At 47.1% G+C, this 26598-nt stretch overlaps 1 protein-coding gene across 1 annotated transcript; it reads left to right on the top strand.

Annotated features, from left to right (window-relative positions):
- Positions 1–895: 895 nt before the first annotated feature.
- On the top strand, positions 896–26366 carry ZNRF1 (zinc and ring finger 1). The gene is made up of 5 exons (XM_082229162.1): positions 896–1491; positions 20026–20121; positions 23489–23594; positions 23873–23960; positions 25204–26366. The coding sequence occupies exons 1-4, from the start codon at positions 996–998 to the stop codon at positions 23928–23930; spliced, it is 756 nt and encodes a 251-aa protein (XP_082085288.1). The 5' UTR covers positions 896–995; the 3' UTR covers positions 23931–23960; positions 25204–26366.
- Positions 26367–26598: the final 232 nt, after the last annotated feature.

The raw sequence follows: 26598 nt of genomic DNA, 5'->3' as shown, positions 1-26598 counted from the left end.
GTGCGGGGAGGGGGGGTGGCGGTTGGGCTGCAGTCCGACCTTGCGCACAGTTTTCCCAGCAGCAAGCCCCGGGAAAGTAAGTGCGCCCACTAGGACGACGGCTGCCGTGCAGCGCAACCCCGCGCGCGTTTACCGGGGGATCCCGCCCCGCTGCTTTTCACGGGGCCCGACTCCCCCGACAGTTTCACGCGAGGTGGGGAGGGAATCCTGGCGGCCCGCCCCGTCCACGCGCCCACCGCTCGCCCGCCCAGCCCTTGACGCAACCCCGTGGCGGGGGCGGAGAGAAGCTCCGGCGCAGGCGTCCTGCGCGCCTCTATTGTCTCTCCTCCGGCAGCCGTCAGGAGGGCTGGCTAGCCGGACGGACGGAGGAACAGGCGGGAGGGAGCCCGCCAGCGAGGACGCTCCCGCCCCCGACGGAAAGCGGCGCCTGGCCGAGGAGCGACGGGGACGCCGGCAAGGCCGCGCCGAGGCAGCCCTCGGGCGGGCAGGGCGGCGAGGAGAGCCAAGGGAGGGCCTGCGCTCGCTTGCTCTCTCGCTCGCTCCATGGCTGGCCGGGGCGCGCCTTGACGGAGCCCGTCGCAGGCGGGGCTGCTGTTCCTCCTGCGAGAGGCCGGCCTCGCCTTCCCCGCGCTTCGCCTGGATGCGGAGCGCCAGCGCCAGAGGACCCGCGCACAGAGGCCGGGGCCCCAGCGGCGGCGGCGTCTTTCTTCCGTAGGGCGGGCCCCGGAGGCGGGGCAGCGCTGGCCCTGCTGCCTTGTCGCCGTGGATGAGCCCGGGAGGAGCAGCGGGCCGCCCGGTGGGGCGCGGCGTCGGACGGCTGCTGGGGCTGTTGCTGCTTGCGCTCGGAGCGAAGGAGGAGCGGCGGCGGCCGGAGCGGCGACGACGGCCGGGAGAAGATGCCCGGCTCCGGGGGCCGCTTTAGCTCCTAGTCCCCGGCGCGGGTGCCCCTGCTCGACCTCCCCGTCCACGGCGCTGCTGCCGCCGCCGCCAGCGGCATGGGCGGCAAGCAGAGCACGGCGGGCGCAACGGCCACGGGGCGCTCCCGGGGCGGGCCCTTGGCCGGCGTGTCGAGCGACGACAGCGCGGTGCCGCCGCCCGGGGGAGCCCCCCACTTCGGGCACTACCGGGGCGCGGGCGGCGGCGGAGGGCCCGCCATGGGCTTGCGCAGCCGCTCCGTCAGCTCCGTGGCCGGCGTGGGCGTAGGGCTGGGCATGGAGCCCGCCGCGGCCGGCAGCGTCCCCTTCGGCCTCTACACGGCGGCGGCTGCAGCGGGGGCCACAACGACGACGACAGCCGCGGCGGGAGCAGACTCGGAGCGGGGTCCCGGCGGCGGGTCGGGCGCGGACTCTACCCCTTACGCCCATGGCAACGGTTTCCAGGAGACGGGAGGCGGTCACCACAGAGACGGGATGCTCTACCTGGGGTCCAGGGCCTCGCTGGCTGATGCGCTGCCTCTGCACATCGGACCCCGGTGGTTCAGCTCGCACAGCGGTGAGTGTGCTCGTCCCCGCGGCCTTGTTTCCGGGCCTCCTTTCAGACAGTCATGGGGAACCCCAAGGCTCTTCATAAAACGAGAAGGGGAAACTGTGCAAGAAATACCACCCTGCAACATATCTATAGCATCATTTATTTATTTTTTGAGGGGGACCCAAATGCATCCTTCTTCCCTCCTGCCCCAAACACAAGGCCAGGGTCCCATTAGGCAGGCAGCAAAGATGCAGGCTTATCTGTGGTGAACTTGTCTTGTGCTTGGAGGTTCTGGGGGTCAGGTTTGCTGACACTTGAAGCCCTTGACTGGATATTCAGAGTCCTTTGTTTTAAAGAAGGTGAGGGTGGCTGTTGTCCTTGCTTGGTGGTGGTGAGGGAAAGGTTTACTGTGAGCATGTTTAGAAGCATGCCTGTGCTCAAGGCCTGGCAAGTAGGTTTCATTTGTTTATGTACTTTATGAAAGTACTTATAAACGGTATGTAAAATATCAATGCAGCATACAACCACATTTACAAGTCCCAAAAAGCATTAAATACCATAAAAACAATATACAATCATAGAATGGTAAGGGATCCAAAGAGTCATCCAGTCCAATCTCCTGCAATGCAGGAATCACAGCTCAAGAATCCCTGACAGATAGCCATTCAACCTATCTTTAAAAACCTCCAGTGAAGGAGACTCCCATCAGCTTCCAAGGGAGTCTGTTCCATTGTTGATCATGATAAAGTTATTTCTAATGTTTAGTCAGAATCTCCTTCCTGGTTATTTAAATCAGTTGGTTTGGGTCCCTGCTCTCTGAAGCAGCAGAAAACAAGCTTGCTTTGTCTTCCGCTTTTCAAATATTTGAAGATGGCTTTCAGATCACCTCTCTGATCTTTTCTTCTCCAGACTAAACATGCCCAACTCCCAACACAACCACTCATAAGGCTCGGTTTCCAGGCCTTTAAAAATCCTGGTCATCCTATTCTGTACATGTTCTAGCTTGTCAATATTCTTAATAAATTGTGGTGCCCAGAACTGGAGACAGAACTCCAGGTGAGGTCTAACCAAGGCAGAATAGAGCCGTACTGTTACAGTACTTCCCTTGACACTATAGGTTCATAAAATGACTGGCTCATCTTTGAAAAGTTTATACCAGCGAATAAGCCTTTTGACAGGCGCAGCAGTGATTTAGGGTCAGTTTGTGCCCAGGCAGCACTTTGGAGTGCCCACCTGTTTGTTTGTTTGTTTGTTTGTTTCTGTTTAGGGTTGGGGTGGGGCCTGCTTTAGACATACAAGAAGATGCACCACTATTTAAGTGGTGTTTCTTTCCTTTCCCCCCATAGGAGCCCAGGGAAGCTAATAAAAACTGTACAAATAGAATTGTCAAACAATAATTTAACCCCAACTATAGAATAACAGTAGTGCTTCAACTGTTGAACTCCACTCCAGCTTTTGTTGAATTGACATTGTGACTTGTCTGGTGTGGCAGCTGAGGAAGTGATTATTGGGGTGTGGAGAGACTAAGATAACGACCTGTTCTTTCTTACGGATGGCTGCCTGTGGCAGTTTTGCAGTATGGTCTGAGGCTTTGGCACATCACCTATCAGTGCAAAAGAAAGCTGCCCAACAGACCATGTTATTATTATTAGTTATTAAATTTATATACTGCCCTTCATCCAAAGATCTCAGGGCAGTTCACAAGATAAAAATGATGGTTCTCTTGATTAATGGACAGTATTTTTCTTTTGCTCTTGGGAAAAGAGCAGGCTTTCATTGTATCTTCCCCCACTCCACCTCACCCTCTATCTTGGATTAAAGCTAGAAGGGGAATGTAGTAACTTGCTTTCTCACCAATATAAGAAATGAATTGCAGCTTGTTGGCTCCCTTCAGGCATCTTGATGACCCATTATGTGCAGGATACTGGACTTAAATGGGCCTTTGGTCTGATCCAACAGATTTTTTGTGGAGCATGTTAACTTAGGGCTGTGTTTAATTGGAACAGATTTTAGAGTTGCAGGAATGTATGGCCTCTATAGGCTGTTAAGAAGTTATGGTAAGTAACTGAGGGTGATTTTAGTTTTCAAATCTCACTCTTTGTTCCTTACCAAATTACCTGAGCCTGGACACCTGTTGTTAGTATGCAAGACATAGAGAATGAAGATAAGATCTGTGGGGCCTTGAAAAGTGGTATTTGGGCCTACTGCCCTCAGAGGTGTGTAGAACACATATTTGATAACTCATCTGGTAGAATTCTGGTAGATAGGTGAGCACCCCAAACAACTGGGGAGGCACCAGGTTAGCGAAGGCCATTTTAAGGGGAAGCTGAGAAAAGAAATTATCTGGGATGGAGAGTACAGAGATTTACGGTCCTGTCTTCTACATGTGAACTTGGAGGCAAGTCCTGGTAGGTTCCATGGGGTAAACTCTGATGTGTGTGTTCATAGTTTCCCTTCCACTGTGCTGCAGGGAACAAGTGATGTAAAGATTAAGCAGTGTCTCCTAGCAAGGCAATTTGCAACCAGGTTCTGTCAGGAGGTGGAGGAAGTCCCTTTCATCTTGGGAGATATTTTAGTCATCTATCTGTTGCCTGCCTAATTGATTAAAATATCAATTAAGCTAAATGATACAAGCAATTGTCACCCTTGCCAATCAAATTCCTTCATAGTTAATGTAGTTCCTCTCCAAACCTTATGACCTGTCTTAAGAGCAGCAATACTATATTTCTGTTTTTACAGAAGAAGAGCTCCATGTAACTGAGAATCTTTACCATTTCTAATATTGCTCCATTCATGTTGTCTCAGTTGGTCTGTGTGTTTTGCACCTCTGCAAGAGCAGTATGGCTACCAAGAAATGCACAGAACCAAAATATTATACTGCCAGTACAGATTTGTGGTTAGTTGATGCTAATTTTCTGTGGACCAGCTGGCACAGACAAATCATGTATTGTTTGGAAAATAATTGCCTGGACCAAGTGGAGTGCATAGATTGTTTACAGCCGCGATGTCTTCTTCACAGAGTGCAGCTCAGAGAGAAATTATTTAAAACCCATGTATTCTGTGTCCAGATAATTAGGTTAATCTTCCAATTAATGCTTTCCATCACCTTGATATTTCCCTGAACAGCAGGGGGCTTTTCTGCTTGGCTGTATCTGTGTTGCAATATTCTTGATACTCTATTGCTGGAGGGGGAAGCTTTTCTTCCAAGGGGGGAGCGGGAGCGGGAGCACTGTGAAGGTCACAGCGCACGGGACTCATCTCCACTTCACTGGCTGCCTTTACATCTCTGACAGAAGATATCTGTGTTCATGGCTGTAAGTTCTTGGATAAAGAGCAGTGGACAGCTCCCACAAAACCTTAGTTCCTTTGTGATGTAATTGCAGCACTGCCTTGTGTAGCATTCAGAAAGCTGGCTCTTGAATTCAATTATAACCTCCCTGGGTATTTATTTTATTTTATTTATTAATTTACTCTGGAAAACTCATGAAAAGCTGCCTTACATCAGCTCAGACAGACTGTTGATCCATCAGTATTGGCGACACTGACCGGCAGCAGCTTTCCAGGGTTTCAGATGGGGAACATGCATTCCCAGTCCTACCTGCTGATGCTACAGATTGAAGCTGGGACCTTTCATGTGCAAAGCGGATGGTCTACCTCTGAGCTACAGCTCTTCCCCATTTACTGAAAGTGGCATGCCTGGGTTCCCCAGGGTTCCCCATCTAGGTGCTGACCAGCCCCAGACCAGTTTGGCTTCAGCAAGGCTGCTGCATCAAGCTCCTGAAAGCCTGAGTTAGTTACTACTCCTTGATTCTTTGCCTGGGAGACTAACTCCCAGTCCCCCATTTCAAGCATCTTTATCAGTCACTTTGGTGGACTCCCCAAACTCAGCCTTGTCAATAAATTGACAAAAGAGAACAGCCTGCAAACTAGTAGTTCACCTGCCTGCACATGCCCAAGTTTAGCCACTTGTGACCTAAAAGACAGGTGGAGGGTCCGGCGTTTCCAGGGAAGTGTGTTGCTTACTACAGGTTTCCAGGCAAGTGGCTATTTATAAGCCAAACAGCTGGTAGCCCCTCCCTGAAAGGAGGCTTCATTGCTAAAATGGACCTTGCAGAGAGCTGGATTCAAGCAACTTTTCAAGGGTGGTTTCTCTTGCTCAATTGCCCTCCCTAAACATAAGAACATAAGAAGAGCCTGCTGGATCAGACCAAAGGGGGCCCATGTGGTTTTGCATCCTGTTTGTGCTGTGGTCAGCAAGACGCCTATAGAAAACCCATAAGCAGGACCCCAGTACAAGAGCCCCTCTCTTTCAGTTTCCAGCATCTGGTATTCAGAAGCATTGCTGCCTCCTGCTGGGTAGGCACAGCATAGCCCATCTCGGCTTTTGGCTTGCCTTTTGCAAGGGCTTAGCCTCAGTGTTTGGGGCCAAGTCCTCAATCTAGCACTTCTCTTATGAGAAAAGTCACTTGACAATTGTTGACTGTCTCTAGGTGGGGCTTCCTTGAGCAGCTGTTAGAGCTGGGTCAACATCTGTTTGCTCAGAGCCAACTAACCTTTTCTTTAGATGTCTGTGGCAGCAGAAATGGGGCAGAGGTGAACATCTAGCTAATAAGACAGCAGACCTCCAAAAGTGCAGCATTCCTGTTTTTTAATTAGTCACAGTAGGCGTTGTAGTGGATCCATATGGGTGAGTTTGAGGGCTGTCAGACAAGCGGTTATGGCCATTTCTTCCCAGTGAGTAGTATGACAAGGGAAGTCTCTCTCTCTTTTTTTTAAGAAAAAGAACAGTCTGCACACACAAACACTAATTATCTGACCTGTTGAGCCAGTGTGTTTGAGGCATACCATTTACTGTGGTATGCAACGGAAGTTGGGTCAACCTTGCCTTCAGGGCTTCATCCTGTGAGCTTAGCCACACAATTGATAGAGGAGGTGGTGCTTTTGTTTTTGGTTTTTTTAAAAGATATTTATTAAAAGTTTTTAAGATATAACAAGAAAAAAGAAAAATAAACATACAAAATAAAAAACAGTTAAAAAACACACATTAATTTTCAATAACATAACTTCCATACACTTATTTCCTCGGACCTCCTCATACCTCCCTTCTTTGTATTCCAGTTTGATTTGTTAGTTCAGCTAATCCTTACCATTAAACTTTTACCCATTTGTGAAACATCTTTTTTTCATATCTCTTAAAGCATTATAGCTGGAAACCGCTTAGTTTCTATCCAACATCCTTCTAACATTCATTAATTTTACAATATTTCTGTAAGTAGTCTTTGAATTTCTTCCAGTCTTCTTTCACCGACTCTTCTCCCTGGTCTCGGATTCTGCCAGTCATTTCTGCCAATTCCATGTAGTCAATCACCTTCATCTGCCATTCTTCCAGAGTGGGTAGATCTTGTGTCTTCCAATACTTTGCAAGAGGAGGTGGTGCTTTTGAGCCATGTGGAGAGTTTGTTTTCCTCACCACTAAGTACCATAAAATGGTGGATTTGGAAGGGACACCCAAGGGTCATTTAGTCCAACTCCCTGCAGTGCAGGAATGAAGCAGCCACAGCTTGACCTCTTGCATCTAGGAGTGGAGGTGGGGAGCTGCTAGCACCACCTCCAAGAGAGATGCCTTGCTTCCATGCAGGTTCATTGCACAGAGATATAGCAAGGCCTGAACTTCCATTGTAACTGAAAGCTTATGGGTGTAGAGCAGTGTCGCTCCAGATCCTAGCATTGCTCTGATGGAAGCTCTGCTTACCTTGCATTGGAGGTTTGAGTGCGCAAAACCAGTCGTAGACCCGCAAGTGCCTTGTGATCACCATTGAGGCAGTCCCGTTTGGTGGTTCCTTGTGCTGAGCTGTTGGACAAGTGGAAGAAACACTTGCCAACCTAGCCTTCTGCAGTGTGTCCCTGTGGTGTACTGGGGATTGCTTTACAGTACAAGAAACCGCATATGCACACTAGTGAGCCATAAATAGGTCTTTTAAAAAATAACTTGTATGGAGTCTTCTCTCAAGCAAGACCTTCCACCAGCCTTCGCCAACCCGCCGTCATCCAGCTGTTCTGCACCACAATTCCCATCATCCCCAGTCAGCACAGCAAAGGCTGGAGCGCACAGGCAGAGAATAACTTCCCTGGACTTGCAGTGGCTCTTCTCAGCCTTTCGCAAAGTTGGAAACAGCCCTTCTGTGAGTAGAAGAGGCTCTCTTGGTTAATGGAAGGGCACCTTTGGATCCAAGCTGTTATCTTTGTTTAAAAATGTGTTCTTATTGTGTAACTACCAAGGCTGGTGGTGTTATTGGAGATGTGAATGGATATGGGTCTCGGGAGAGAGGGTTGGCCTTGGGTTTGGATGTGAAAAGGGCACTGTTATTATTGTTTATAGTTACCACTGTTTATGTACAGTGTGCCAACTTCCTTATAGATTCAGGGCATGATCTGAAGACCCGTGATGCAGCAACTGTAGGCCAGGTCTGGTCAGCTTCTGGGATGGGTGATTGCTTGGAAACAGTGGTGGACTTTGGGCTCTCAAATTCCAGTGTCACCCTGGGTGCTGCTAAAATTCAGCATCCCCCACGTCTAGTGGTCCATTCTACAGCATTGTTTTGGCACCCTCTGCAGCATGGTGCTCTACCCTATAATTCCCTCTGCTAGAAAACCCTTGGGTAGTTTGCCTTGAGTTCTATAGAAGAAAGGAAGGAGGTAAATACCTTCCTGATAGGTATTTAGAGAATGGATTCGGTTGCTGGTGCATAATCAAGTTATAGATTTCATCAAGATAACGTGCAGAATTCTAACTTTATACGGGGTGTCCAACCTCTCAGCTACACACACGCAGCCAGCCATCAAAAGCACATTTAAGAGTGTTAAGCTGGTGTAGCATAGTGCTGGAGTGTTTGACTAGGCCCTGGGTTCAAATCCCCATTCAACCGTGAAGCTCACTGGGTGACCTTGGACCAGTCACCGTCTCATAGCCTAACCTATCTACCAGGGGTTGTTGGGATGGGGTGGGGGTGGGGGAACGAAGGCATGCCAGTTTGAGCTCCTTGGAGGAAAGGTGGGATAGAAATCAGATGGATGGATAAATAAATAAATATAAAGGCTTTGTGAACTAGATGTGAAACATGGGTATACCATTGGCATAGCTGTGCATTTCCTTGCTTGGAAGAAGGGGTTGCATGTGGAGCAGGAGGCAGCAGGAGTGTCCTTGGCAGAAAAAGAAAGGAGACAGGAGTCGTCTACTTTCACATAGCAAGGCCGTTTCTGGGGTTTCTGTTTTCAGCATCTGTGCTCTGCAGGAAGCAGCGGCTTGTGTGTGCGGCTTAATACTTCCTATGGGAAAGGAAATGAACAGCCTGCCAAGAGAAGCTCCAAGCTGATCATTACCTGTTTGTTGTGAACTCACTGGCTGCACCTGGTGTGCCAGATACCACCGTTTCTGAAATTTGCCTCATTTAGAGAGTCACAACCCTCATCTTAAGACGGGGCTCTTCCTATGAAGCAAGGCTGGGGAATCTCTGGCCCTCCAGATGGGACTATGACTCACATCATTTCTGGCCAAGGACTCTTCAGGCTGAAGGTAGACATAATATGGAAGGGGGACATGACTCCTGCAGTGAAAGCCCAGCTTTGCTATGTGTGGGACAATACATTCATTCTGTCACGCCTAATGGCAATCTTGCTACACTTCTCCCTAACCTTCAGGTGGGCTGCTTGCCTTGCAGAAAGCAACATGCTCATACAAAAAGCTGGCAACGGAGAGGCCTTGGTATCATGAGTGGTAGCTGTTGAAGTGGTTTTGGCGGCAGCTCACCTTTGCTGCAAACCTTCAGGAAGTTTGTTCAGCTTCTGCCCTCGAGAGGGCAAGTTGCATTTGGGCAGAATACGACATCATGCATGTCTCCAAACAGGCACCGCTGCTTTGCAAATGATGCATCTTTCTAAGATAATGTTGAACCAAGATTGAAGACTGCTGCCTGGTTCCATCCAAATGTACAGCTTTCAGTTTGAATGTACAGCTGTAAAACATTTAGGCCCGAACCCTGCATGGGCTGAGTATAGCACAGCATCAATCAAATGAGCACATTGGGAGACCCCTCACAGAGATACAATTCGCAGAGTAGTTTAACAATCAATCCCGCTTTCAGGGAACTCCGGGAATTGTAGTTCTGTGCAGCAAATGGGGTCTCCTAACAACTCTCAGCGCCCTTAACAAACTACAGTTCCCAGAATTCCGGGGGGGGGGAGCCATGACTGTTTAAAGTGGTATTAAAGGTAAAGGTAAAGGACCACTAACAGTTAAGTCCAGTCGCGAACAACTCTGGGGTTGCGGCGCTCATCTCGCTTTAAAGGCTGAGTGAGCTGGCGTTTGTCTGCTCCACAGACAGTTGTTCTGGGTCATCTGGCCAGCATGACTAAGCCGCTTCTGGCACAACGGAACACCGACACCAGAGCAGCGCACCTTCCCGCCGAAGCAGTACCTATTTATCTACTTGCACTTTTTGGGGTGCTTTCGAACTGCTAGGTTGGCAGGAGCAGGGACCGAGCAACGGGAGCTCACCCCGTCGTGGGGAATCGAAACGCCGACCTGATTGGCAAGCCTGAGAGGCTCAGCGGTTTAGAGGTGTGGATGTGGCCTTGTCTTTTCTTGGCCATGTGCCTTTCCTACTGTGCATTTTGTGAGTTGGCAATTTTTACTGTTCTTCCCCCTCTGCGCAATTGGTGTTACTACAGTTTTGGTTGTATTGGGTGTATTTTATTTTTTACCTCAGCAATTTCCTCCTTAGTTTGCCCTGTGTGTGCTTTTGTGTTCCTTTTGAAGAGGGATGGATTGTTAAACCATTCTGAGAACTGAGCAATTATCAATGCCTTTAACAAACTACACCTCCCATAATTCTTTGAGGGACGCCATAACAGTTTAAAGTGATACGGCAGTCCTGTAAATATGTGGTGCGAATATGGCCTGGATGCCTTTCAGTTCTTGTGGAGCAGCTCCTTGGACCTTTTTTCAGCAGGTGGCAGCTGAGCAGATGCCATTTTATTCTTGTCTCAGGAATGAGAGTTCTGTAAGTAGTTGATGCATTTGCAGCAGCTGGGAGATTCTACCCACCAGGCGAATTTGAAACCTTAATGGTGCACAGAGGGATTTCTGGGGAGTGTTTGAAAGGAATGAGAAGCAAAATATATAAGAGAGCTTCCTGAGTACAATTGTGGCAGTGGTGGCCTTTCTGCCACATCACTGCTGGCTGAACATTTCCTTCATGAGAGGAGAAATATCCCCTGACTCTCTAGGAGCATTTATTTATTTTGGAGATAAAGATTCTGCATCTTCTTTTTCCTTGGCCATCAAGCCGCTGCTTTGAACCTTTTAACAAGGTTGAAAGAACCATTCTTCGCCCACCACAAAATGCCAACAACCTTGCAGGTGCATTTCTCAATGTTATTGAGCACCAGCCAGACATGCCCTTCATTTGCTTACCTTTCTTTCCCCTCCCTTCCCTGGTGTGATACTGCTTCCTTCAAACACATTGTACTGGCAGAACCAGTGTGGCATAGTAGTTAGAGTGTTGGACTAGGACCCAGGAGTCCCGAGTTCAAATCCCCACTCAGCCATGACTTTGCGCCTGTCCCTATCCCCTAAGCCTGACTTTCCTCACAAGGTTGTTGTGAAGATAAAGGGAAGGGGGGAGAATTATGTACAACCACCTTGAGGTCCTTGGAGGAAAGGTGAGATTAAAATGTAATAATAAATAAAGCGTAGACCCCTTTTTAAATTCTTTTAATGTAATTTTATTATTGTGAGCTCCCCTATCTGCTTGCTTCATAGAGAAAGAGTACCATAAGCTGTCAGTTTGAAATAGATAAAGCAATTTCATGTTTGGCTTGTTTCTGTGTCCTGCTAGAGTGGTTTAGAGCAGCAGGCCTCAGGTTGCCTATAATGGACAGCTTTGGCTGCTTGGTTTAGCACCTGGAGGCTGGGAAGTCAGCCACTTAGGGACCTACAAAATACAGGTCACTTCCTGTCTGCATTGCTGTGCTGTTGTAAACACATGTGCTGGTTGGCCAACCCTCATTCCACACTGAACTGTGTTCACAACTTGCATTGCGGTTTTGAGGGCAAGTGTAGGTAATGCAAAGTGCATGAATGGATCTGCTATGGCCAGTGTGTATGTATCAGATGACATTGGATCACTTTTGCACACTAAGGAGGGCCTTTACAAAAAATCCATGCTTAAGATTCCAGTTTAGCACTGAAGAATTCCATGGAGAAGTAAATTATATGCTGCCCGCATAACACAGCTGATCCCTGCTGTTCTGGCTATTTTTGGAGGTGTGATCCTCTCCACACAGAGGCAGGGGTCCATGCAGGTTTGGCTTGGTTTGGAAGTAAGGAGGAGCGGAGAAGTTCTGGGAAAGATGTGGGCATCACCACTGCTGTGTTCCTGAGTCAAGGGGACCCACCTTGCTTAGTGCTTAGAGTGCAAGGTATCCTAACATACTGTTTATTTACTGCACAGATATCCCACCTTTTCCTCCAAGGATCTCAAGGTGACATACATGGTTCTCCCCTTCCTCATTTAATCCCCACAACAGCCCTGTGAGGCAGGTTAGGCTGAGAGGCAGTGACTTGCCCAAGGTCACCCAGTGAAGTCCCCTGGTCTCCCAAGTTCTAGTCCAACACTCCGGCAGCTTTTAAAAAGCAGCTTGCTAGGATTACACAGAGCTTGCAGAAGGTGAGGAAAGCCAGCCCCCAGCAGGAAATCGGGTTAGGTTTCCTGTGTATGGATCAAGCTTCATATGGGACAAGTGGGAGTTGTAGTCCAAAACATCTGGAGGCAAGATTGTGATGGATGGGTGGTGTTGGGACATCCATAAGTTGATGACAAAGTTATTGTAGCCTTGAATTGGGAATCCAGGAAATGAAGGCTTCTAGGAAACCAGTTTGCTTTGAAATTGAACTTGAGCTGTCTGGCATATCAATAAATTCTATTTTTACAGGGTGCTGGTGCTTCTTTTCTCTGCCCTCCCTCTCCCCATTGCTTACTCAGAATATTATGCTTAAAAATAACAAAATCCACACCAATCCTCTTAGATCCTCTTTCTTTTAATATGTTAATTATTGTGTATATTTTGTCCTTTCTTAGTCAATCAAGTTACCTCTTGTAAAATAAACATAATCTTTTAAAAAATGAAGCCGATTGCTCAGTATACCCCCAACCCCCTCATTTACAAATTACTTGTTCTCTGCTGTGTGCTTAGTATTTTCCTTGTTACAGAAGATGAACAGGTCCATAATTTCCCGAATTACCTTTGTCCCTAATGGGCTGACAGTGGCCTGTAACAAGATCTGGGTCTGTTAGGCAATATGAATCTCTGACCCGGAAGGACTTGCAGCCAGATTTAGTACTGAATGAGAGAAAGGTGTTGGCGAAGGGCTGGGGCATAAAGGGCATGAGACTTAAGTTACTGCAAGCAGGGGCATGGGGTGAGATTCAGTGCCTTGTTGCAGCAGCCCTGTTTGTTGTTCTTTTCCTTTTACAATCCAAGGTGGTTAACGTGAGACGCACAGAATGCAAGAAAACTAATAAGAATAAGGAGCCAGCAGGTTAAAAACCACCAAATACCAGCATAAAAAATGTAAATTTGATCTGTGGGAGTGATACTGATGTAAAAAGGCCTATGTAGTACAGTCAAGCTTTTAAAAGGTCAAAAGCCTTTTAGTACACACAGATCTTACTGGCTTTCCACTGCAATATCAACACAGATCTCCTGCCCAGGCAGGGAGTCCCAGAGCAACAAAACAATTGTGAGCTTCGTAAGCTCCCTCAGATCTCTCGCTCATAAATCAGATCCCGTTGGTGGAGAAAATGGCCCGCTTTAATCACCATCACATCTTTGGAAAATGCTTTCTTTTGCCTGCTCTTTCCCAACAAGCTGATCACTTATTGCATCACAGATTACCTGTCTGCGCACAGCCCCTGTCACACAGGCATCTGGTTAGCCTGAGCCTGCAATTCTTATGGGTGATGCTGTAATGTTGCTGCACACATTCAGCATAGGGTGTGTGTGTTATTGGGTTGTTTTTGTTTTTGTTTTGATTATTAATTTTGTGTTTTCATATTGTGTTATTATCTTGGGAACCGCCATGAGACCTGCGGGTCCAGGGCAGTATACACATTTTAATAATAATCTTCATGCTGCAGTTAAAATAGCCACCTATTGATGGAATGTGACAGCACCTTACATTTTTATGTATATAGGAAGATATATACAGTACATATAATTATCATTATTTAGTTGGAGGTCACTTTATACAATTATAACTTTAAAATGAGTGTTTTATAAGCCATTTACATAAAAACAAAAAAAATAAAGCAACAATCACTGACATTTGCATCCATTTGTTGTGTCTGCTATAGAGCAGGGGAGGGCAGATCATCACGATTATTTATGATTATTATTATATCTCATTCTTCCAAGGCATTCAGAGTGGCATGCATAGTTCTCCCTCTCTCCGTTTTAGCCTCACAACAACCCTATGAATTAGGTTAGGCTGAGAAAGAGTGACTTCCCTGTGAGTTTTGTGGGAAAGAATGTCAGAGGCCGGCTTCTGCTTCAGTGATGAGCATGTGGTTCTTAGTATATTGGATAAGGATTTTTCCTTAATTTATTTAAGCGATTTTTATATTGCTTAACTGCAATTGTCTCTAAGCAGTGTACAACGAATACAGTATGGAAAAGGTAAAAATCAGTTAAAACATTAAAATCAGATTTCAGTTAAAATGCCTGCTGGAATAATAATAAAAAAAAATCAGTAAGACACCGAACGTTCAACAGGGAGTGGGCCAGTTGTAAATACTGGTAGCTGCTTTGAGGGCTGTAGCTGAGAAGCAGGAAATAAATCTATTAAATATATAGCAGAACCAAATCTATCTTCTACCCACTCCTGCGACACAACAGTATGCTCTTGACACTGAGCTGTGACACAGGGTCTCGCCTGTAGTTGTTTACCTAAGTCAGAAAGGTACCTACTGGGTTGTGTGTGTATTTCTGCTGTAAAGGGCTGACAATAGATAGGATGATCAGAAGTGTCCCTAAGCGTGACAAGGGACGTACTGCCAAAGGGATGATTTGTTGGAATGTAAGTCTGCCATCCAGCGTTGTGCATCTGGTTGTCAACAAGCATGATTAATCCTGCTTGTGGGTTTCCCATAGGCATCTGGTCGGCCGTTGTAGGAAACCGGATGCTGGACTCGCCAAGCCATTGGTCTGATCCAGGGGGGCTTTTTAAATTATCCCTTAAGAAATGTATGGTGTGCAGACCATCATGGAGATCTCCAGATGACTCCTTTAGCAGATGACTCCTTTACCATCATATCACGGCACCATGGCTTTTTCCTGCTCAGAGGCCAAAGAAAGGTCAGCATTGCTGTGGGCTGTATGCACGTGGTGGTGGCTGTGATGGCACCACTGTGCAAAACCTAAATAAACTCTGCCTGGGCATGCCAAGACCTTGTCCCTGGGCTGCTGGCCAGCATTCCAGCCTGTGCTCATCACCTGGGGGTGTCAGTCAAAGCAGCGTCCTAGCCCTGCCCTTAGGGGAATATAGCATGCTGTTGACATGGGCTGTTGGCTTTTTTTAAAAGAGTATGTGCGTCCTTATTTTTATCCTATGTCCCGATCCCAGTTTGTGGCAGAATGAGCAGCCTTTGTTTGAACTTGCACTTCAGGCGAAAGCAGCGCTGAGCTTTCCCCTCTTGGATGCTCTTTCCCTCCCATTTTGAGGGGAATCTCCTTTCCTGCTCTTGGACTGCTCACACCTCTTGGCGTGTTCCAAGGAAGCAGGAGTTGGGAGTCATAGTCTGACAAGTCAAGGTAGCTTATCCTGAAATAAAATGTACAGGTAAATGGTGGTGGTGGGTAGTTAGCCGTGCACTCTGCATGCTCACCCCAAAATCACTCTCACAGATCCGATTCTCCAGCTGCACTTGGTTATGCTATGGGAACTGAAACTCACAGACCTTGTTGGCAACGGCTGTTTCACTTCTGCAATTAGTCCAGCAACAATCCTGAGACAAAAAAGGGGCTGGAGACTGCGTTTGAGGATGTTGAGGGCTTGAGGGCACAATTAATGCACAGTTAGCAAAATATGCATGTACACCAGGAGTTGGATAATATAAATTTGGATTTTTGTTGCAGGTGCTGTGGCTACCACCCTCTGATCATGTCTCTCCCTCCTTGCCCCACCCAAAAATCAAAATAAAATCCCAGATCAGCCCACCACCGAGAGACAGACTTTACTTTTCCAATTGATCTGGATAAAAGTTGGAACCAGAAGAATTAATCTGTTTCTTGAAAAGCAGATAGAGCTGAAGTGGGAAAGAGGGTCAATCTTCCAAGTTGCTCCTTCAGCATCTTTGTACTTCTCAGGGGACAAAGGGGTAGCCATTCTTACACACCTCATGACTCAGGGGGCAGTGAGTTTGTAGGGACTCAGAGGCCTTGAGGATGTCAAGAGTGGTATGGTATGCACGGCCGCCTATTGGCAAGCCCTAATAATACACACAAGTGTAGCATAAGGCTGAGTCAGCAATTAGACTCGCCAGTAGGCCCATCAAGTCAAAGCAAGTATTTTGCCTTTCCAAGTCTATGCTGCTAGTGCCATCCTTACCAGAACTTTAAGCAAGATGGCAGTAGCACAGGCACCAAGTTGCACCCAACATTGGGGGTGACATCCCACCAAGCCTCCTCTGGCCTCTAAGATTGGGAGCGGGGGGCTGAGTCCCATCCCAGCAGACATTTGGGGGGGGGGAGCTATAGAGGCCTCAGCACCATAGAGTTGGCGGGCCTGGGCAGCAGGGACATTGAGGGCAGAGGCAGCCACCATCTGTCTCCAGCCACCTTTGTGCCAAAAGATTGCATGTCTGCATACTGGTTGATTTCTTGATTAATAAAAGGACTGAGGCAAGTGTGTTGCTTTCAGGGCTGTGTACATCTGCATTTGGATCTGGGAGGAAAAAGATAGGCTTCAGAGCTATAAAAATAGAGGATGGTTGCTGGGTGACAGAAACGAGCCGCTCCTGGTTGCCCAGGTGAAAGCCAATATCACGTGTTAGTTGTCTCTTCCTCGTCAGCTTGGGTTTGTTTTCAATGGCATTTTCGTTGCTACGTGGCTGGCATAATGTGTGCATCAGCCTGGACTGCAACCTGCTTCTAAAAGGGTATGGAAATACTTTGTGTCTCGAGGCACACCGGCTTGTTGATGTTCCAAGTCTGTGTGAGAACCGGGAACAAAATGTTTGCCTCCTTTAGAGTAGCTGCAAGTGATGCTGTGGCATCCCTGAAAATGATCTCCCCAACAGCAACACTAACATGTCAAAATGGTCTGTACAGTGTGACACTTAGGTGTCTAGAATGTCAGCCATGAAAGTGTTCAGCATCTCTTAGGTGTCCATGTTGTAACTTCTGGGTTAGCTGTATTTCACCAATAATGCTTCTTCAAGAATTAAAACTGTGTAGCTTCAGCTTCACCACCTTTTGAGCTCACCTCTTTTTTTGTGCAACTGTGGTCTGTGGTCTGCGAGTGATCCATGAACTTTGCTCAGGTGGTCCCTATCATGTCTGCAAATATACCATAAAAAATCATACCGCATCAAGCACAGTGCAGTACAGTTGATGCTGCAGGTCTGCCAACCACAGCTGTATACCATACAGTTGTTGCAAGATTCATATCCTGAAATGTGGATTTTAAGGGGTGCAGGGAACTCTGCATTTACACACACAAACACACACACACACACACACGGGCTTGGAACTATCATATGGAAAATTCTAGATCAGGCTCATTTTCATATCCCTTTAATTGATAAGTTACTAGAGATTTAATTGATTGGGGAGTGCAGATTGTAATAAATAGAGCTGCAAGCAACTAGTTTGCTTATTTGTTGGAACTACTTTAAACTTGCTGTATTAGTGAAATGAAAAAGAGTGGGAAAGATATTGCGAGAAGTGTACAGAAACTAAAAGCTTTAAAAGGTTTTTTTACAGCTTAAAACACTTTCAACTGTTATAAACATAGTCTTTTGTAATATGCAAAAGCTTTTATGATATGCAGAATTATTCTAATCAAAGTTATTGTCTGCTTTTTAACAGAGCATTTAATCTTCTGAAAAGTCTTTAATTGGCTAGCAGCTCTTATTTCCACACATCCTAATGAGGGCTTTTAAAACGGGAACAGACCTTCCTCATTATCCCACAGCTAGAGGAACTATTGATCTTGCAAAATTGTAACAAATATATTTAAACAGCCTCCCATGGCTCAGTTTGTAGAAATCCCCACTTTCTTGCCCCACATTTCTGAATTCCTGAAAACTGAAGTTCCTGATGGGGAGGGTCCATGTTTGCTACATAGCTGCAGAAAGGGGTAGCTTTATGGATTAGCATTATTTAGAGTGGCCTTCCCCAACCTGGTGCCCTCCAGTTGAGGCCATGATGGGAGTTGCAGCTCTAAGGCTCTTGAGGGTATCCAGCTGAGGCTGAGGCTGGGTGTTATCTCTGAAGGTTCCCAGGTGACATTAGCCATTGCCTCCAAAGGCTTATGCCATGCAGAACACTTCCTTGGGGAGCATGGGTGAAGGGAGCAGGGAGTTGTTTCCTTGGCAGTTTGTGACAGGCATAAGATGGCATAAAGGTGAGCAGTTCCTGCTGTGCTCACTCAGGGCACCTGGCATCAGAAACCATTATTCGTACAGTGGTACCTCGGGTTAAGTACTTAATTCGTTCCGGAGGTCCGTTCTTAACCTGAAACTGTTCTTAACCTGAAGCACCACTTTAGCTAATGGGGCCTCCTGCTGCCGCTGCGCTGCCAGAGCACAATTTCTGTTCTCATCCTGAAGCAAAGTTCTTAACCTGAGGTACTATTTCTGGGTTAGCGGCGTCTGTAACCTGAAGTGTATGTAACCCAAGGTACCACTGTACTGTACTGCGTTGATTGACAGTCCTTGGTGTTAACCTTAACCTGCCCTGGCTCTTTCTACTCTTGTTCCTCTGGTCCCGTACTAGGAGTAAGTTCCCATTTGGGAGCCTGTCCAGCAATTTCTTTCTTAGCCTGGGGACTTGACAGGCTGAAGCTTTTTTTTTTTTCACTTGGAGAGAGATGTGTGTCCAAGAGGCAAACTTTTGGACCCATTGCACTACTATGTTCCATGTTTGAGAGAAAAGCATAAAATTTCTGTAGCCAACTGTATGCAGGGGGTTGCTGTTGTTTTCTTGGAAGTGCACATTTAATTTTGCTTCTGACTGGACTAAGAATGTTCATCTCTAGACCCAGCTCAAGTGAGGCATTCACAATAAAAATGAGTACTGCACTACAGGTTTACTTTTTGTTTTATTTTGTGTGTTTCTAGTTCATGTCTCTTTTGTAGGTTTATGTGAAATGAATTTGAGTTTTCAAAAATATTTTTATTAAGGGAAACTTAAAGGGAAAAATATGCCTCCACAGTTTGCACGACCCATAAAGACAGACACAACCTATCAGTCATGTATTGTGGCCCACCAGGTATTTGGCAACTATTCTGTGATCCTAGTCCAGGAAAACAGCAAACAATGGAGATTTGTAGGTCCCCTGATAAGCTGGGAATTGCTTGGTGCGTCACCAATTGTGTAGGCCTGATATAGATTTATGGTATATATGTTCATGGTAAGAAATAGAGCTATTTGTAAGACTCGTAATGTGACTTTATTTTCTACCTGTCTTGCTAATATTCCTCCTAAGAGCACTAAACTTCTTTCATGGGCAAAGGCCAGCCATATGTCCTGGTTCTTCAGGGAGAAAACAACAGAGCATCTTGTCACCCCTTAAATACAATGCTGCAATAAACTTGTTTGTCTTTAAAATGCTTCAAGACTCTAGTTTTGCTGCAACCCCTTAGCTTAGGCTAATTCTCTGGAAACATTCATAGGGGCCATCCAGGATCAGGTGCTGCCTTTGCTCATACGTGAGCATGAAAAGATTGCGCTTGCTTGCTTCTTGTTTTTCAGGAAAGCCTTGTGGCATATTCCAGAGTTCTCTCCTTCCGTGTCCTGTCCTGTCCTTCCTGTGCCCTCTCTGACTGCAGCTGTCTGTCTCACACGGCCGAAGGGCAGCGCAGAGGCATTTCTTGGGAGGTGCACGTTCTTTCCCTCTGTGGTAGAAAGATGCCAGGCTGGAGAGGGCCTGGCCCATGAGACGTTTTTGAGCATGTTAGGAATACAGTTACAAAGTCATCCACAAAGAAAATGATTACAGAGCAGTTGCTCGTATGCAGAAGGTCCCAGGGTCACTCTTGATGTGTCCAGATAGGGCTGAGAAAGGGTTTGGTTTGGTTATGGAAATCAAATCTGGCACTCTTTCAGCTGCACCTTCCCTTACAGGGTTGCCTGACATTTAGTACATGTGACCTCAGGGAGATTTTAACTTCATGTCAGGTCTGACTTGGCAGGAGGTGGGTTCCTGTGTTCCTAAGATGGTGTCAGAGTCAGCATCCCTCTCTAATCCACATGTCCTTCTCTTTTGCTCCTTTGTAGGTTTCAAGTGCCCCATCTGTTCCAAATCCGTGGCTTCCGACGAAATGGAAATGCACTTTATCATGTGTCTGAGCAAGCCCCGTCTCTCCTACAATGGTAAGTGGGGGCTTGCCTGTTGCCACCTTGTGTTCTTAACCAGCTCACCTTTCTCAGCATCTTTCATGCAAGCCCAAGGGTGAACAACCAGACTTGGTTGGGACTCCAGCTCCCACCAACCCGAGCCATCATGCTCCAATGGTCAGGCAAGGTCAGAGTTGTAGGCAAGCAGCAGCTGGAGGCACCAGATTCCCCAGACCTGAGGTCAGCTGTCCAGCAGCAAGCGTTGATACACCATGTTGCGTTCTTCCAGCCTGGGCTTTTGGTGGCGTCACCTGTGCTCCTCAGAACTGTGTTGGCTTATGTGCTAAAAATACAGAGAGAAGTATTAAAAACTGCTGCCTGGAAAAATAAGTACTAAGCCATTTTTTATGCAATGCACTCTCAAAAGATGCAAACTGAGTTTCTGGGATTTCCCCCCACCTGCTTAAATTCTTCTGAATTAACTCTGCAGCCATAAGGACTAGAAACTCTACAATAGAAGGCTTTTATGTACTGGATATCAAATCCTGTTCTTAGATAGTGTTGATTGTGAGCTCATTGTGGGGGGTGGGCATGCACTGCCCCCCTTTTGCTGCTGGAGCAAAGGCAGTAGTCTAGCGCTTGGGTGGGTGAGTGTGCATGCATGGTTGGTATAGACCAAGAACCCCAGGTGATTTCTTCGGCCTCCTTTGCAGAGCCAGTGACCCGCTTCCCTCACTCAGGGCACTCGCTTGCTTTCTGCTTCTCACACAGAGAGCAGTGCAGGCTTTGCTCAGGGCTGCTGCAGTCACTGCTTTGCAGCTCAGCTGGCTCTCAGCATGGCAAGGGGGCTGGCTGCTCTCTCCCGCCCCCCAGGAGTGATGAGCCGGCCTGCCCAGCAACCGGGGTGTGGGGGGGGGGCAATGGCTTGACCGGCACCTGCTCCAAGCTGTCGGTGCCAGGCTGCATTAGTCCCCCAGTGTCCCTGACGCTACACAGGATCCGCCCAGGCTGTGCTGGCAGAGACGGCGCCAGGCAGCTCCTGAGGCTGCAAGCTAGAAATCAGGTCAGGAGGAGGAGCTGGTCGCTCTGCATCACAGCTGGGCCTTCCCCAGCCTGCCTGACAGCAGCCTGCGATAGGGAAGGCAGCTCCATCACTCCCTCCCCACGCAGAAATTTCTCAGCCTGCCAAATTGAGCATAGCCAGAGATGGTGCACCTTACGCAGTGGTGCTGGAAGATTAAATCCGAGCTGCCTTCTCTGCTGCCCTCCCCACCATGAGGATCCCTGTTCTTCAGCACCCCACCCCACTACCCCAATGAGCCCTTACCATGCATTCAGCCTGCTCTTACGCAGGGTTGTGTCAGGTCAGGCAGCGGGATGGGGGTGGGAAAAGTGGCAGGGGATTTGTGGAAACAGCAGAACTGCAGTGCTTAGCAACTCATCCAGTGCCCCCCCTTTGTCCTCACCTTTGTTGCCTATTTTTGGAGCTGTGAAGCAAAGGAGGGCTTTCACAGAACTGCCTCCAGGCATCAGACAGTGGGATGCTGCTTTCCTTTGATGCCTCTCAGTGTCAACCTAGCAGCCTCTCTGGCCTGCGTTTAGTTCAGAGGCTTCCAGAGGAGAAGAATATTGCACTATTTGTTAGGGCTGTCAACCGAGTAATGATCTTCACCGGCTTCCAAGGAGCTAAAGAATTACATGATTAGATTTATGCACACTTAACTAGTGCAGTGGCACAAAAGGTGCTTTTAGCATGGCAAGCGCAGGTGGCAATTTCTATTTTAGCATGCAGACTCTGCATATAAGAAGAGAGAGAAATGTTACCACTTAATGTTTCAGACAGTGATTTTTTCCGCTTTTGCTCTGGATCCTCTTAGTTTTTGTCAGCTTATCTGGTTGGAGAGCATAATGGCAGCAGCCTCCCAGAGTGAGTGTTCCTGAAAAGAGGAGTGAATAATCAAAATGAGTTCTGCAAAATAAACACTCCTTTGTAATGTTATGTTCTGATTGCAGTAGGAGTGTGATATCCAATTCAGACATCACACTAAACCATGCTTAGTTTTCCATAACAATGGTTTGGCATGATATCTGAATTGCATTTAATCAGATTTTCAAGACAGTGCAACTTCTCTATATAATAAGCTGTCCAGAGTGTGATGAGGAGGAGGGAATGGGCCTTTTTAGTAGCGCCCACCACCAGGTTATATGGAATGTTCTCTCTGGAAAACTTTCCTGCCATCAACACTGATATCTTTTTAGCACTAGGCGAAGACATTTCCCAGGCATTTGAGTGCTATTTTTTTTTCATTTGACAGCAGTTGATGGGTGTCTCCTCCCCTTGGGGATGCTCTCTGTGGTTGGTTGGACAGAGGGATTGTTTTTCATAGTACAATAACCTTGTTTTGCTTTTAATTATTTTGTTTACTACTATTTCCAAGATGTTTTAAGACATGGGTAAAGTGACTAATAAGCTGAAATGATAATCAGTGTGAAAATATTGCTTGGGCTTTTCTCTTAGCACTTGCCTGTCACTGCCTTTGGCTTGGATGTCTTATTCCTAAAGCATACAGCACAATCATTGTTTGTTTTGTAGGTAGCAATTGGGTTATTCCCTTTTCTCATTTCGTGATCATTGGTTCCTCTGAGTTCTGTTTTGCTTTTCTTTGCCTTTCAGCAGGATGCTTCGTGTAGCGTGAGCAAGATTGGTCTGTGAGACTAGCAACGTAGTAATAAAAACTAGAATAGAAGCAAGCCCCCTGACGTGCTAACTCTCTGTGGGTAGGAATGTTTTTTCTCAAGGAAGTGTTTATGGTCCACCACATGAGCTCTGCCTGTAGTCTGAATTAGTGGAACCTAGACACAGGCTTACCATCTCTATGAAGACTAGGTCCCAAGTCTCTAGACAGATCTCCCGTTGCCTTTTTGGAAGGTCCTCCCTTCGAGAGCGGTCAGGAACAAATTAGTTGGCTCTCACATTCAAGATCTGTACAAAGAAGCCAGCCCGTGTCCCCAGCTCACCTATCTAGGTGTGCTGGTGGTAATCATTTGTTGCCCTAAAAGAGAGGGGGGATCTCTCCTGCTTGGTGGCTTGGAGAGGATTCAAATGAACGAGCAAGTGACTGTTTACAATATGGCCACTGTTGGGCTCAAGATGACTACCCGTGGAACTGCAGTGTAGGGGAAGGCATGCTCTCTGCAAGACCAAGGTTGCATGAGAAGAGGGACTTTGTAGCATTAGCCCATGGACAAATCCAGGAGTGAGAAATTCTGTCTCTGTTATGGGCCCTTACAATCTCCCTCTTGAGGCTGGAAGGTTGCCAAGATGGCACAGGAGGGTAGGAACCCATTTCTGCCTGGTGCTCATTGCTCAACCGCCTTCTCTGACCTTCATTCCCCCCTGCAGATGATGTCCTAACAAAGGATGCAGGCGAGTGTGTCATCTGCCTGGAGGAACTCCTGCAGGGGGACACGATAGCCCGGCTGCCCTGCCTGTGCATTTACCATAAAAGGTAGAGTATGAAGAAGACCTGAGTTCTGCAATCTCTCCCCGTGGAGTTCCATTGTGGGACAGCAGGGCTCCCGCAAATGGCCAAACCTGCCCCATGGCACCTTCATATGGGCCGCAGAATTCCTTGGGTGCTTCTTCCTCCTCAAGCCCCTTCTGCTGGGCACAGGTAGCCATGCTGCTCCTCATCCACAACCACCACCACCCTGTAGAGTTAGGGCAAGTACTTGGCCCCAAGGATTCCCCTGTTGTGGGGTCTAATACCCACCTTTTCTTCTTCAGTTGTATAGATTCCTGGTTTGAAGTGAACAGATCCTGCCCAGAACACCCTTCGGATTGACCCTGGCAACGCTTGCTGACCTCTCCCAAGGTGAGGCTTTGCTCAGAAATCTTCTCTTGAAACATCTGGAGGCCTTAAAACACCACCCACACTTCTATTTATTGCCAAGTTTTATCATGAAGTGTTTACAAAAAACAAGCAGAGGGCAACCAATCAACAAACACTATCAGTTTATCCAACACTATATTTTAAAGATAAGAACTAACCCCTGAGTCATTCTTTACCCAATAGATGAAATTTTAAAACAACCAAAACATATTAAGCTGACAGAACTTAAAAGAGGTGTCAGCCCAACAACAAGATAAATCTGATTGATGAGTAAAAACCAGGATATTCAGAAATAGTTTTGCAGTTGATGAATATGACTTGTCTGCACAAGCTGCAAACCCTCATAAATGCCCTGGTTTTTATTTGCTTGTATGTGTTAATCTCTGTCAATTTCTCTACTTAAACATGGAACACATTTCTACAAACTACTGAGCCTTTCAGGGATGTCATCAGCAAGCTGTTTACTAGTTAAGTCAGCCTATGGTACAGTTAACAAAAAGCAAGACACCTGTAGTCGACTGTATACTTTTAAGAATTATTTCTAGAAGTAGCATTGGGTCTTCTGCAATAAGCCAGAGTTTCATTAATGTGGAAAAAAAGCCCAAGCAAGTATGTGTTGTGTTTCTTTGCCATGAGGAGGGGCCTTTGATGTTCTCAGGGTATCATGTTGATGTACTGTCTACCAATTAAGGTGACATCCTTTGGTGGGTTGACAAACCACATTTTACAAAAAGCCTTGCCACGCAGAAACAGTTCCCTCAAATTTTCCTAGACTACTTTTGTGTTTAAAAACACATCTTCTGCATGCATATTTTTATAGCATCTACATGATGCTTCTCCTATATCCCCCGCAACCTCAATTCAATCCAGATTTTTCATTTCCAGGAAAAATCCCATAAAGCAAAAAATAATAATAATTTTTTGCTAACAACCTATTTGTGATATTAAGCTCCTGTATGGAAGCTTCCTTTTTTTCTTTCTTTCACTGAAAGGATATATTACCCATTGCAGAACAAGGGGTGCATTTGTAAGAATACCCATAATGGATTTCTCATCTCATATAGAAGAATACTCTGGTTTTGTGTTAAGTTTAAACTCCCCTTATTCTGTGGGGGTTAAATGTGTTTTTCCTCTCGGTTGGTGTTGTCAAGAACTTGCTTTCCTCGACTTGAGCTCACTTCTCTGTGCACGTGGCAATCATTGATCCTGTCTTTTCTCTCAACAGGTTGTCCTGCCATCCATCTCCCCTCCCTCACCCAACCTCCTCTGAGCAGGCTCTGGACCCCACTGGGACGACAGTGGGGGCGAGGGGCTTGTGTTAACTTCTCAACTTAAAAGGGCAGACAAGAACCCACCCCAAGAGAAGCTGCTGCCCTTGCAGGGCTACACCTCGGCAGCCGCCAGCCTGGGTCGAGAGGAGTGCCCGGTGCCAGAGCCGGCGGCCGTCGCCCAGCGGCGCCATGATGTTTGGGCCAGACCTGGTTGCTAGCCAAACGGAGCATGAGAGAGTCACCCACCATTTGACAAGGACTCGGCCCTTCCTGCCATACGCGGGTCACACTTTTGCACTGAAAAGGTGATTTCCCAGCCCCCCTCCCCTTCTCCTTTTCACCTCCACCCCTTGGAAAAGGAAGAGGAAACAACAGACCCCCCCTCCCACCACGCCTGCCCCCTACCCTCATCCTGCGGAGGAAAGGGCATTTTCTGTCACGTTTTTGAAGGCGTCGTAGGTTTGTCTTTCAAGTGTTTACAAAACAGCCATTTCGTGTCAACTGATGTGTGTTCCTGGTGATGTTTACAAGACTGCGTCCTCTTGGCCTCCTGGCTCGAGCCGCTCCGGCAGTTGAGGAGCCAAATTTCCCGAGACCCTTCTCTTCTCCCTCCTGCCTCACCTAGGGACACCCCCCACCTTCATTGCCAAAAGTCCCCTGGTTTCCCCTTCCTCCCTTCCCTCCCTCCTCTCAGTAAGTCTTGGTTTGAACTCCTGACTCTGGGGCACCTTCAGGGGCATATTCTGAAGGGCTGTTTGCCACTCACAAGTGTCCTGCTAAGATGCCTGAACCTTTCTCAGCCCTGTGTGGAAAACAAAAAAACAACAACTGATTTTTATTAAAACACACACACACACACAAATGCGCGCACACAGACACACACACACTCCTCCCTGATCCACATTTGAGCACGAAGCGGAGACCGCCTCAGCCATGGGAAAAAAAGCCCCTGCCCCGGTGACCTCCATCCAAGCAGGAAAAGGTATCTGTATTTATATAGTAAAAAAATAAAAAATAAAAAAATATTCAAAGCTTGGGAAGGGAAGCTTCCCCTATTAGTCAAGGTGTTTTGATATGGTATTAAATAATGTTCAATAAAATAGTCACTGTTATTTTATTTCAGTTGTATTCTTAGTTGTGTAAGGGCTTGGGATATGGTAGGTGTGCACTTTTATCAATTCTTTTGAGTCTGCAGCTCTTTTTGGTCATTTGTTTCAGCCAGAAATGCTACTACAAGGTAAGAAATCCCCAAATGGCAAAGTGACCGCTTGGAGTGAGAATATCGGAAGGGGCTTCATGGAAACGAGTGGTCCAAACCATGGCTTAGTGTGAACAAGCCAACATGTGGG

This window comes from Podarcis vaucheri (assembly GCF_965113315.1).
Source record: "Podarcis vaucheri genome assembly, chromosome: 7".
NCBI classification, from domain to species: Eukaryota; Metazoa; Chordata; class Lepidosauria; order Squamata; family Lacertidae; genus Podarcis; species Podarcis vaucheri.
The sequence above is the reverse complement of the archived record's forward strand: the minus strand, read 5'-3'. Positions and strand labels throughout refer to the sequence as shown.

Bases quoted from the DNA above. Each gene is read 5' to 3' on its own strand.
- ZNRF1 (XM_082229162.1), top strand. From the start codon at position 996: ATGGGCGGCAAGCAGAGCACGGCGGGCGCAACGGCCACGGGGCGCTCC. The intron at 1,492-20,025 runs GTGAGTGTGCTC...GCTCCTTTGTAG, and splicing joins GTGGTTCAGCTCGCACAGCG to GTTTCAAGTGCCCCATCTGT. The intron at 23,595-23,872 runs GTAGAGTATGAA...TTTCTTCTTCAG, and splicing joins CTGTGCATTTACCATAAAAG to TTGTATAGATTCCTGGTTTG.